Source organism: Gossypium arboreum, chromosome 8 (assembly GCF_025698485.1).
Source record: "Gossypium arboreum isolate Shixiya-1 chromosome 8, ASM2569848v2, whole genome shotgun sequence".
Taxonomy (NCBI): domain Eukaryota; kingdom Viridiplantae; phylum Streptophyta; class Magnoliopsida; order Malvales; family Malvaceae; genus Gossypium; species Gossypium arboreum.
The window spans coordinates 88,237,152-88,250,373 of NC_069077.1; the positions used below are offsets into that span (position 1 = coordinate 88,237,152).

General features: G+C 34.8%; 1 protein-coding gene across 1 annotated transcript; it reads right to left on the reverse strand.

The window, feature by feature from the left end:
* Positions 1-4,775: 4,775 nt before the first annotated feature.
* LOC128296628 (uncharacterized) lies at positions 4,776-9,495 on the reverse strand. Its single transcript, XM_053032061.1, has 4 exons — positions 9,411-9,495; positions 9,207-9,318; positions 5,065-5,124; positions 4,776-5,007 (listed from the first exon to the last, which is right to left on the reverse strand). The coding sequence occupies exons 1-4, from the start codon at positions 9,493-9,495 to the stop codon at positions 4,776-4,778; spliced, it is 489 nt and encodes a 162-aa protein (XP_052888021.1).
* Between the last annotated feature and the right edge of the window lie 3,727 nt (positions 9,496-13,222).

Genomic DNA, 13,222 nt, shown 5'->3' on the forward strand with positions numbered 1-13,222 from the left:
AAACACTCTGTCATCAATTTGAATCCCAAGGTAACTCAGCCAACTCTGATATTTCTATAACTCTGTCCTTCACTTGTCAACCATTCTCAGTCTCTGGTCATATCTATAATTATTTTATCACTGAACTCTTTGATTCCACACTTAGGAACTTAGTCAACATGATTCTCATGAATTTCCATTATATACACCTCATCGGTAAGGGGGTGAGGTAGTACAGTCTCTAACTTGATTCTGACATATATCTATATGACACATTTTTTTCATTATCCACATATGTCATTATAATCATACTATCCACTTCAAACAATTTATTATTCATATCTGTCTTACATAAAATTTCCAACTATCTCATTTCAAACAAGTGCACTCACTCATACATTCTATGGATTTTGAATAACTTTAGTAATCATATTTACTAATTAATTTAGTCAAGCATGCAACAGCATATGTAGGCCAAACAAATATGAATAAATATATCACTATATAAACTTTCATCTCACATATTATCACATATGCATATATCACGAATTCTTATTCATACCTTCCCGAGTTTAACACATCATAGCTACACTTTATTCAAATACTTCAATATTACTATTAAATGGTCAGATGTAGCTCGGTTGGAGAATACTTCATTTTAAACAAAATGGTCCTCATTAGTGTCGGGAGACATCACACTATCACATATTTGTGGCATGTATAACTAAACTCTCACACTTGCTATGTTAGTCCGAGAATCGACTAAACCTACTCTGATACCAATAAATGTAACACCCCTTACCCGTACTCGAGGCTGGGATAAGGTACGAGGCGTTACCGAACAAACATATAAACATTAAACTAAAATACGGGCCATAAAATTTCATTCATATTTCAAAATGTTCATTCACTTACACATAGTCCCTTATTTGAGTCTATGAAGCCCAAAACATACTTTAGAAAGGGTTCGAGACTAAACCAAGAACTTACGAAAGTCTTGGAAATTTCATGCTTTAAGTCTCCACACGCCCGTGTCCCAAAGTCGTGTTCCATACACGGCTGAGACACATGGTCGTGTCTCTGCCTGTTTGGAATATACCGAGGCTATTTTCCAAGCTTTGGTCAACCTTAATCTCTTACACACTTATACAAAATCAAAAGCATATAACATGGTATTCATTTAATGATTAAATATTCTCAATTAAACCACAAACATAGCATTTGTATGTCATCATACATGTGTCTCTCATACTCATTTTACCTTGTTTATTATAGTACCACTTATACATTTATACCAAGATTATCATCTTACAAAATATCTTCACTTAATCATCAAGCATTCATATTTAAAACTAGATCATATATTTATAAAATACCACAATTCAGATCATAAAATAACATGTTTGCCTAAAACATTTCAATTCAACTTCATACCCAACAAGCATTACATTGAGACTAGTTATATATATATATATATATATATATATATATATATACATGCCATGACACATATCATTCTCTTTCTGTTTTCTTATAAACACATATCATTTATTTCATTATATCAATATTTCATATACCATAGTTTCCATGTATTCCACATATATTTATTTTCCTCCTCCTCCTCTCCATTCCACATCCTTAATCTATATAGCATTCTTGTAAGTACAATTTCACAATTTACTAATAAATGCTCACATCAAACTGTCCACACTTACTTATTTATAATTTGAGATACAGAGCTCCAAATTAAGATCCGTAAATTTCCCATAAAACTAGACTCACATATCTTTCTACCATAAAATTTTCATAATTTTTGGTTTAGCCAATTAGTACAGTTTATTCATTAAAATTTCCCCTATTTCACTTTTTGATAGTTCTGACCTCTCTTCACTAAAAATTAATTATCTCACAGTACAGAACTCGGATAATGTTCTCGTTGATTTATCTTGAAAATATACTCATTAGAGATTTTAAAAATATAAGTTTAAGCCTCTAATTATTTTTATCAAAAATTTTGTGATTTTCCAAAGTCAGAACAGGGGATCACGTAATCATTCTGAACTAGTCTCACAAAAACATAAATATCTCAAAATATAGAACTCCTTTTCTTTATTTGTTTCTTTTATATGAAAATAGACTCATTAAGCTTTAATTTGATTTCTCATTCAGTCTCTAATTCAATTCATACTATTTATTTGATTTTTCAAAATCACGTCACTGCTACTGTCCAAAACAGTTTTATTGCTAATTCACTCATTCACACTTTCTTTGTATTAACCTCATTTTAACATACATATCACAAATCATTTTCACCACATTTCATACATCACAAGTATAGGCCCATGATCACAAGGTCACCATAAAATCATCCTCATGTATAACTTACTTGTTTATAACCTCACCACATCCTGGTCACTTAATGAACACATCACTCACATAATCAAGTTCCTGCACTTATTCATCACAAAACTCACAAAGCAATACATAGAGAGTCTTCCATTGAACACTTCGGATCAATCCTCGATACTTGGTGGTTTCAGCACATAGCTCCACCCATCATATAGTTCGGCTCGCTTGTACACATGGTGAACACTCAATACCACCCATATGACCTAGCCAATTTATCTCGTAGCTCTCTTGTCTACATGGTGTCCTTCACCTTGAACCACGCATGCGACCTAGCTACATATATCCCGTAACTCTCTTGTCTACATGGTGTACACATAGTATCACCCATGCAACCTAGCTACATCATAATGTCTTGTAGCTCTCTTGTACACATGATGTGCACTCAGCACCATACATGTGACCTAGCTACATACTATCTCTATCATCCAATCTTTCCGAAGGTTCAACCGGGATTTCTCTCTCTTTTCCAACAATTTCACCAATCAAGTAATTATCCACAAACATATTTCCAATATTATTATAAAATATCATAATACAAGTAATATCGATGTATTACTTACATATAAACTTACATCTCATTTAATATCAAGGCAATAACATTAAATTACACATTGCCTTATTAAAAATCATATGAACTTACAATTTCCCATAACATCCATAATCATAGAAATCACATTTATGTATGATAATTCAATGCAATTGATGTACCTTAGACATATTTTTAAATCAATTCATAAACTTGGCACCATAATCATTTAATTTAATATAATTCAATTAATTCACTAAATTTAACTTTCAAATATAAATTACAACATTATTCTTTGTATTATTATCATACCAACTTACATACTTTCAACACCTCGAAATCATAATGAATATATCATTTTTACATTGAAACATGCATAAATTAATGCTTATTATACATATGAACTTACCTCGATACTAAAACGGCCATTTTACCAACTTTCCCAATTTTCGATTTTTCTCTCATTCTAGGTTCAAATCTCATTTTCCAGGATCTAAAACAGTCCTTAAGTCAAACTTTGGAAAAATTATAATTTTGCCCCTAAACTTTTGCACATTTACACTTTTGCCCCTAGGCTCGGGAATTAAACTTCATCCCTTATTATTATGTTTTATGACATGCTGATTACTTTTCCCTTCTATGGCAACATCAAATTCTCACTCTAACATATACTTATGACTATTAGGTATTTTTACCGTTTAAGCCCTTTTACTCATTTTCACTCAAAATCGAGTAGCACAAGTTGTCTAACATAATTTAAAACCTCATATTCTATTATAAAGCAAAAAAATAAACACATTTCACCTATGGCTATTTTTCCAAATATGAACCCTAGCTTAAATTATTGCTAGAATAAGCTTAATCAAATTACCGGGATTCCGAAAACGTAAAGAACTTGAAAAACGGGGTTATAACGGACTTACTATTGAGCTTGGAAAGCTTGAAAACTCTAGCCATGGCTTCCCCCATGCTAATTTCGGCCTCCATGAGAAAGATGAGTCAATTTTGGCTTTATTTTCCCTTTTTATTTCTTTTAATTACCAAATGACCAAAATGCCCTTCCTTACTAAACTTTCAAAAATTCCATCTATGTCCAATTTTTGTCCATCACTTAGAAATTGGTCAAATTTCTATTTAAGACCTTCTAATTAATATTTCAAAGCAATTTCATACTAGAAACTTCTAGAATGCAAGTTTTGCAACTTATTCAATTTAGTCCCTAACTTCAAATTGAGCACTTTATGCATAGAATTTCTTCACGAAATTTTTACACAATCATGCAATCATATCATAGACCTCAAAATAATCATAAAATAATTATTTCTATCTCAGATTTTGTGGTCCCGAAACCTCTGTTCCAATTAGACCCAATTTTGGGCTATTACATATAAGGTCCTTTCCATCGAAATCGAATTAAATAGAGACACTTTCTGACCTTATTTGAACTCATGAGGTTGTATACGATTATCATGTCATCTCTTATATTTTTCTTTACACAACTTAGCATTCTCGAACCTCAGACCCCATGGAACAATCCACCCGCCCCTATTCCCTAGATCAGTAGGCCTTTTATGACATGTTTTCCCCACAATTATTTAAAAACCTACTGTCTAGAGTCAAGGATTTATTCCCTAAAAAAAAAACTTTTTGCACATGTCCAGGCTTGAACCTAAGACTTCTCGGACTCTTCCCAGGATACTTAATCACTGAAGCAGATACACAGTTGTGTCATTAACATACAAAAATAAATACTAAGATTTTATGGCGTTACAACTCTACCCCCTAAAAGAAAATTTCGGCCTCGAAATTTACCTGATCAGAACAGATGAGGGTATTATCATCGCATCGCCTCCTCAGGTTCCTACGTGGCATCCTCTAAGTTGTGATTATGCCAAAGTACCTTAACCAGTAGGATAGACTTCTTTCTTAACACTTTTACATCACGGTCTAATATCTTAACTGGCTCCTCCTCAAAAGTCAAATCTAGTTTAACCTCTATCTCCTCAGTCGAAATAACATGCGTGGGATCAGAGTGGTAGCGCCTCAGCATAGAATCTTGCCCAACTCCGGAGGTAACTCTAATTGGTAGGCAACTGGTCCCACAAGTTTCAGTATGCGGTAAGGGCTAATAAACCTAGGGCTCAACTTACCCTTCTGCCCAAATCTCAGTACTTTCTTCCATGGTGAGACCTTGAGAAACACGAAGTCCCCTACAGAATACTTAATCTTCTTACGCTTCAAATCCGCAAACAACTTCTATCTATCCGATGCTACCTTCAGTCAATCCCGAATTAGTCTAAATTTATCCTCAGTATCAAAAACTAACTCAAGGCCCAGAACTCGCCGCTCGCCCAACTCAGTCCAACATGAAGGAGTACGACACATACGACCATATAATGCCTCGTAAGGTGATCGTGTGATTTTGTGTGATGAGTTTTATATATTTATAATTAATCATTCTTGAAACTAACTATTATCGCAATGTAGGCAAGTGTACCTATCGAATAGTACTATAGTTTTAGCAAGACCGGATTGTCGAACCCAAAGGAATTAAAAGTACGAGTAATGACTGTCTTTTTATTATCTAGCCTAAAAATAAGGTGATTTTCTTTTAACTAACTAATTAACTAATCTAAGAATTCACAGAGAATGGAATTGGGGGATTACTTTTGGAAAATGATTGAATTAAGACAATATCTAAGGAAAAATCCACCTAGACTGTACTTGTTTTCTGGCTCCGAATCGGATGATTTATTCATTTAACTTGTTCCGTAGAGATCCCTAAGTTATGTTATTATCCCTATTCAAGACTAATAACATCTAATCCCAGGATTGAATAATTGAGACTTATCTCTAATTAACACTCTAGGGTTGCATTAACTCGTCTATGGATCCTCCTATTAGGTTTCACCCTAATCTGGCAAAATCTTGTCATCCTATCTCTAGGCGCGCAATCAACTCCGCTTAATTATGACAAATGTACTCTTAGACAGGGTCTATTCCTCCTCTGAATAAGGGCTTATCTTGAATCAGTATCCTGGGATATCAAAATAAGAATTAAGAACAAGTTAAATATTTATCATACAATTCAGAAAATAATAACAAGATTCTTCCATTCCCCTTAGGTATTTAGGGGATTTAGTTCATAACTAAAAAGGAAAACATCTCAAAAGAATAACGAATACAAAACATAAAGAAAACCCAAAACTCTTGAAGGGAAGTTGAGGGGAGATCTTCAGTCTTGATGATGAACCAGCTTCTGAGATGGATCAATCAGCTTTCTTCGAGTAATTCCTTCCTCCCTCTCTGTGTGTCCCCTTACTTTCCTCCTCTAGGGTGTATTTATAGGCTTTAGAATGCCTAGAAACCCTCAAAATTGGCCTTTTCCGAATTGGACTCAACTTGGGCTCGGTAGGGACACGTCCGTGTGAGTCGTGCTTCGAATCTGCCAAATTGACACGGTTGTGTGGTCTGCCCGTGTGACATGGTCTAGGCCATGTTGAATTCGTACTTTGGCCCATTTTTCTCTATTTTTGGCCCATTTCTCGTTCCTTTCGCTCTCCTATGCTCTCCTAAGTATAAAACATGAAATTAAAGCATTAGGAGCATCGAATTCACCAATTATAATGGGAAATTATCCATAAAATGCGTTAAACATGGGGTAAAAGTATGTATAAATTACGGTTTATCAAATACCTCCACACTTACGCATTTGTTTGTCCTCAAGCAAAATTCTCAACTCATAATCAAAATAAATTCTTCTCAATTTATAATTTCTATCGATAATATCTCAAAATAATCCATAGGTAATCATACATTAAGAATTCAACTAAAAGAACATCACAGTTTCAATCATTCCAAGTTGAGCATTTTATTTTGAAAACATAGGTGTCTCCCCTCGTCTAGGTAATTACCTTATATTCAAAATGTCATAGAGTTTTACATCTTCACTAAAAATTGACTCAAATCACTTGAGGTGTTTAAGGAAAATAAATGAAGCACTCAATAGTCAATAATGAAAAGTTATTACCATAGGCTTGCATGAAAATCAAATCTCCACCACTATAATTTGAGATGATACATCAATCAAACGGTCTTTAGAAGGAAGTAATGAGGCTTGGTTAGGGGTGTGGTCACAAGCTGAAAGAAAAGGTTAGAATCGAGATTGACTTGAAAATTTTGCCTAACTAGAAAAATAGCTTCGTCAATTGCGTACAATAGAGCTTTTCTCAGAAGATGAAATTTAACTTCTTTAGCTTAGAAGATTACTACTATTAAGATGTATACACTTTTTTTTTAAGAACAAGTTAAATACAAAGTAGAATAAAACTTAGCTAAGCAACTATTTCAATTCCAATCTCGACAAAAAATTGGGGATCAAATTAATTTAAGGGATTTCAACAATAATGGGTTAAGGTAACATATTAAGGGTAATACAAGAAATGGCTTGTTAGCTCAACGAGGTTTACTAAGGGTTAATTGTGGAGGTAGACTTTTCATGGCATGAGTGGGTTAATCCTAAGTGCCTTTCTCATTTTGACATATCAAATCAAATGGTGTGGTCTTGACAAGCATAATCAAGCAAGTTCTAGAATAACAGTTCAATACTGACGCGCTCAAAGCAATAATAAAAGTGAGCATGAAAGAATTAATGATGCTCAAAAGGCTCAAAAATCTCACAAAAATTATGGCTTTTTGTTGTTTAAAACTTGTGAATTCAAACTCAAAGTAACACCTAAGCTTTGGGGAAACAACCTCAAATTTTAAATTCTTAAAAATCAACTTATCATGCTTGATTCTCTAATGTCTTAAGGTTTAAAAAATCAATGCATAAATGCCTATGTTTTAATTCAAGATATATCAATCAAAATCATAAATCAATCAAAATTTATCCTAAATACGATGTGAGAGCTTTTCAAGAGAACAAGGCAGTTATTCAAGGATTTTTCTGATAATGAAATAAATACCCCCTACACTTAAGAAGTACATTGCCCTCAATGTACAAAGATAGAGAAGAAAAGATAAATTTGTAATCATAAGATAGGGGGAGAAGTGAAACTTCCTGTATGATGAATTCCTCGAACTGGAGTTTGGGAGAGTAATCGATGCTAGAGTGGATGAGGATACTTCGGTGGTGGTAGAGTTCATTAGTCCATAAGTCCTACACAAAAATAATATTATATCTAGTGGTAGCTATGGTCGTGGTTGATCAGGACATGGCAGTCTTGGAGAACCTTTCCCAGTGGAGTTTTTAGTTCCTATGCGATGATGAGCTTAGGAGCTCTATATAATTGTGTAAAATCAAGAACTTTTTAGGGGATATTAGTAAGAATAATTACTCTTAATGAAATAACCAAAATTGATAATAAAATAAAATTTTAAAATCTTTATAAAAATAAAAAGTAGTTTTAATAAAAATTAAAAACATAAAATAATAAATAAATGTTTTTAAACATCTTCATCGCTGGATGGTTCGCGAGGTCGGACTGGAGATGAGATGTGGATGTGCTAACAAATCTGCTGTAGAGTAGCATCAATGTTGTCAAATCGTTGAAAACACTGCTGCTCGAATCGAGTGAGGCACTCAGAGATGTCAGCACATGAAGCCGATGCATGAACTAGATGAAAGGGTGGTGGTGGATGAGTCGGTGGGTCCTCGAGCTATGGAGGGACATCATCAGAAATGTCCTCGTAGGCCTCCTCCTCAGTAGATTGGGTGAGACGATATTGAGGAGGGTAGGTTCCTCGGCGTTTTTCGATCATCCTCATGCTAAGCATGCTCGAGATGCTTTGTGGAGACACCTAGCCAATGATGGTTAAGGATGATTCTTGGGCTACGGTGCTGAGGAGCCCGAAGTGTCGAGCCAACCGAGTAACATAGGGGCCAATGGAGATGACGAGGGTGATAAAATAGGCAAGGTCGATGACGTGCCCGTGCGACATACACCATAAAAAGTAGAGGTCGTGAGTGTTGACGACGCCAGTGCTCTCTCACCGTCCTATAATCGTGTGAGCCAAAATGGCGTGTAGGTTCCTCAGAGATGGAGGGAGAGCCGATGCCTTGGAGCGGCTAGGATTGTAGGTCACCCCACCTGGTACTAGTGCATCCCAACTCGAGATACTTCGGCTTGATGATCCCAAAGAAAAGCTCTCAAGGGTCGGTGGTTAGGAGGGCCCAAATGGCATCAGCCAACTGAACTTATTTTATTGCAGCCCAGTCGATGCAGCGGCCCACAATTAAAGGTCGGGCCAGAGTATTTGGAATAGTTCTTATTGGGGCCCAATGGGGAACCTCAGGAAAGGGTGACGAACATCCGCAGTAGGACCCGAGGAAGATGATGCTCTCTTCCTTTTCTTTGAAGCAAGGACAGCGACTTTTTTACCACGTGAGGATGACATGGTACCTGCAGTTATAAAGGACAATAATAGTAGGTAAACAAATTTGAAAAGCCATGAAATTGATCTAACAATTTTAGCCAAAATTACTAATACTAACCAATCTCAGCCAACATAATAATTTTGATAGCATAATTTCGTGACATTGGCAATGAAAGGGCATGAGAATGGGCATCGAATTTCATGGAAATATAAAGAGCATAAATTTGGCACATGGCATGAATTGTAATGGTAAATAAAAAAAGCAATTGAAAACTAAATTGTAATGGTAAATAAAAAAAAGTAATTGAAAACTGAGAATATTGATTTATAATAGGTGAATAAGGCATGAGAGTTTCATAAAAATATGTCATGGGAATGAATGATAACTAATCTTAAACAAAATGAAACTTGAATGATAGCATAGCGATACATGAAGATTATAGCATTAAAAATGTGTGGAGTGTAATAGCCTGATTTAGGGCCAAAATGAAACAATGGTTTCGAAACCACGAATCCGAGGTTGAAAATTTTATGACTAGGTGTTTAATTTGATGTTTAGGACTAAATTGAAATAGGTGAAAAATGTGTGTTCTAGTTCATAAAGTACTTGATTGAAATGGGGGTTTTAAGTAGAGGTCCTTAAATGGAAATTAGACCATTATACTTTATATGGACAAAAATGGGCATGAATAGGACAAAATTTTAAAGAAAGGCCTTAAGGGTATTTTTGTCATTTGGTAATTAAAAGAAATAAAATGGGAAAAATAAGCCAAAATTTTGTCCATCCATCTTCTTCCTTGGCCGAACCTTGTATGCCCACCATAGCTTGGCTTTTTTCCAAGCTTTCAAGCTCAATAGTAAGTGTATTTAAGCTCCGTTTTTAATGTTCTTTACATTTTTGAAATCCTCGTAGCTCGGTTTACCTATTTCTACCATTATTTTGAGTTAGTGTTTATGTTTAAAAATTTAACCATGAATTATATGCATGTATTTTGATGTTTGATGGTAGATTATGAATGCTTGAAGTTAGGAGAACGATCTTTTCTAAGCGATTTTTAGCGAAAACGAGCAAAACGGCATAATCGGTGAAAATACCTATTGTTCATAACTAGGTGTTAGAGTGAGAATTTGATGTTGCCATAGAAGGGAAAAATGATCAGCATGTCATAAAACATAAGAATAAGGGCTGGAATTAAATTTCCAAGGCTAGGAGCAAAATCATAATTTTGTAAAAGTTAGGGGGCAAAAACGTAATTTTTCTATAATGTGATTTTTGGATTGAAATAGATAGTATAAGTGTTAAATGAGCTAAATGTGTTGTTATAGATCAGGAAAGGCGTGGAATCAACCTTAAATGGATTGAAATATTTTGGACTAAATTGCCAAATTTTTATATTTTGCACCGAGGTAAGTTTGTATGTAAATAATACATTATATTTATTTATGTTTTTATATTTCAGCATATTTTATATATTTTAGCTGATTTTGAACCATAATCGACTATTGGAAGAATGGAAATAAGTAATAGAGAGAAAAATCCCGGTTGAACCTTCGGAAAGATTGGACAATAAAGATGGTGCGTAGCTAGGTCACATGTATGGTGCTGAGTGCACATCATGTGTACAAGAGAGCTACGAGGTACTATATGGTAGCTAGGTCACATGAGTGATACGGGATGTATACCATGTAAACAAGAGAGCTACGGGAGAGGATAAATGTAGCTAGGTCGCATGTGTGGTTCCAAGTAAAGGACACCATGTAGACAAGAGAGCTATGTGATAAACTGGCTATGTCACATGGGTAGTACTAAGTGTTCACCATGTGTACAAGAGAGTCGAACTATATGAAATATGATGGGTGGAGCTAGGTGCTGAAACCACCAAGTATCGAGGATTGATCCGAAGTGTTCAACGGGATGATTTTATGGTGACATTGTAATCATGGACCTATACTTGTGATGTATGAAATGTGATGAAAATGAATTGTGATATGCATGTTAAAATGAGGTTAATACAAAGAAAATGTGAATTAGTGAATTAGCAATAAAACTGTTTCGGACAGTTGCAGTAACGTGAATTTGAAAAATCACCAAAAATAGTAGGAATTTAATTATGGGCTGAATGAGATATGAAATTAACACTTAATGAGTCTATTTTCATGCAAAAGAAACAGAACAAGTAAAGGAATGCTATATTTTGAGATATTTATATTTTTGTGAGACTTGTTCAGAATGGCTACGTGATCCACTGTTTTGACTTTGAAAAATCATTAAAACTTTTAAAAAAATAATTAAGAAACATAGTTTATATTCCTAGATTCCTTATTGAGTCTATATTTAAAGGAAATAAATTTTATGGCTATGTGACTTTTTTACTGGGAGAAAATCAATTTGTAGTGAATAGAGCTCAGATCAGTCAAGCTGTATAACAGGGGAAACTTTAACTAATAAACTGTACTAATTGGATGGACCAAAAATTCTAGAAAACTTTTAGTAAGAATTAATATGAGTGTAGTTTTAGGAAAATTTTACGGATTTGAATTTTGAGTTTCGTAACTCGAGTTATGATTTATTCAGTGAACATGATGCAAGAGAGACAACTTGACCAAATTGGAGTAAATAGTGAAATTAAAAATAAATATACTTGAGTTATTTTGTAAAAATATTAGATTCCTTAATTATGATTTATATACTTACTTACTAAGCTATAAGCTTACTTTCTTTTCTCTCTTCTGTCTTATAATGTCATCTAGCAAGCACAGGAGTTAGAGATCGTTGAAGATCTACCCACACTACCAGTATTTTTTGTATTAGAACTAAACATTTTGAATTATGGCATGTATAGTAGGCTTAGTTATTTTGTTACGTATCATAATTACCTAGGTACAAAATATTAGTTACACTATTTGACAGATTATTTTGTACAAAGCCATTGAAATTGGCTAATATTGTTAAAGGCATATATTATAATGATTCATGATCTAATTGGATGCCATATTTTTTTGTCTCGGTTTTATTTAATGGTATGTATTATGATCTGGTAATACCTCGTACCCTGTTTTGCCGTCGGATACCGGTAAAAGGTGTTACATTTAGTGGTATCAGAGCTATAGTTTAGTCGATTCTCAGACTAATATAGTGTGTGTAAAAGTCTAGCTATACATGCCATAAATATACTGTGATAGTGTGGTGACTCCTGATCATTCTAAACTGTGTTTTGTTTTAATATGGTAATGGATCCTGATGGAACTGCGACTGATGATGCTGCTAGTAATGCACCGGCTCCAGCGTAAGGGACCGCACCTGTTGAAAGTAGACCTGAGACATTGAGACAGGGAGATGAGGCTCGGGATGCCTTTCTCCAAATGATGAACAATTGGTATACTGAGTTTATTCGAGCAGACCAAAATGCTCAACCTCCTCCACCCCCTCCCATACCTCAGACGGTTCCTGTAGCTGCTCAAGGCATATATTTGGTAAGAATGAACAAGCCTCCCGTCGACAAGATTCGAAAACAAGGGGCCGAAGAGTTTAGAGCAAAGATCGATGGTGATCCCGAGAAAGTGGAGTTCTGGCTTGAAAATTCTACCCGTGTATTTGATGAGCTCTAATGTACACCCGAGGAGTGTTTAAAGTGTGTTGTATCACTTTTGAGAGATTCGGCCTACCATTGGTGGAAGACTTTGGTAGCAGTGGTGCCAAAAGAAAGGGTTACTTGGGATTTGTTCCAAGAAGAATTCAAAAAGAAATACATAAGTCAGCGATTTATTGATCAAAAACGGTAGGAGTTCCTTGAATTGAAGCAGGGCAAGATGTCTGTGGTAGAGTATGAACGCGAATTTGTTAGACTCAGCAAGTATGCCCAGGAATGTGTGTCCACTGAGGCTATTATGTGCAAAAGATTTGAGGATGGCCTTAATGAGGATATTAAA

Bases quoted from the DNA above. Each gene is read 5' to 3' on its own strand.
- LOC128296628 (XM_053032061.1), bottom strand. From the start codon at position 9,495: ATGAAATTCGATGCCCATTCTCATGCCCTTTCATTGCCAATGTCACGA. The intron at 9,319-9,410 runs GTTAGTATTAGT...TTATAACTGCAG, and splicing joins TATTATGTTGGCTGAGATTG to GTACCATGTCATCCTCACGT. The intron at 5,125-9,206 runs GTTCCCCATTGG...AGTATTCTGTAG, and splicing joins GTTCGTCACCCTTTCCTGAG to GGGACTTCGTGTTTCTCAAG.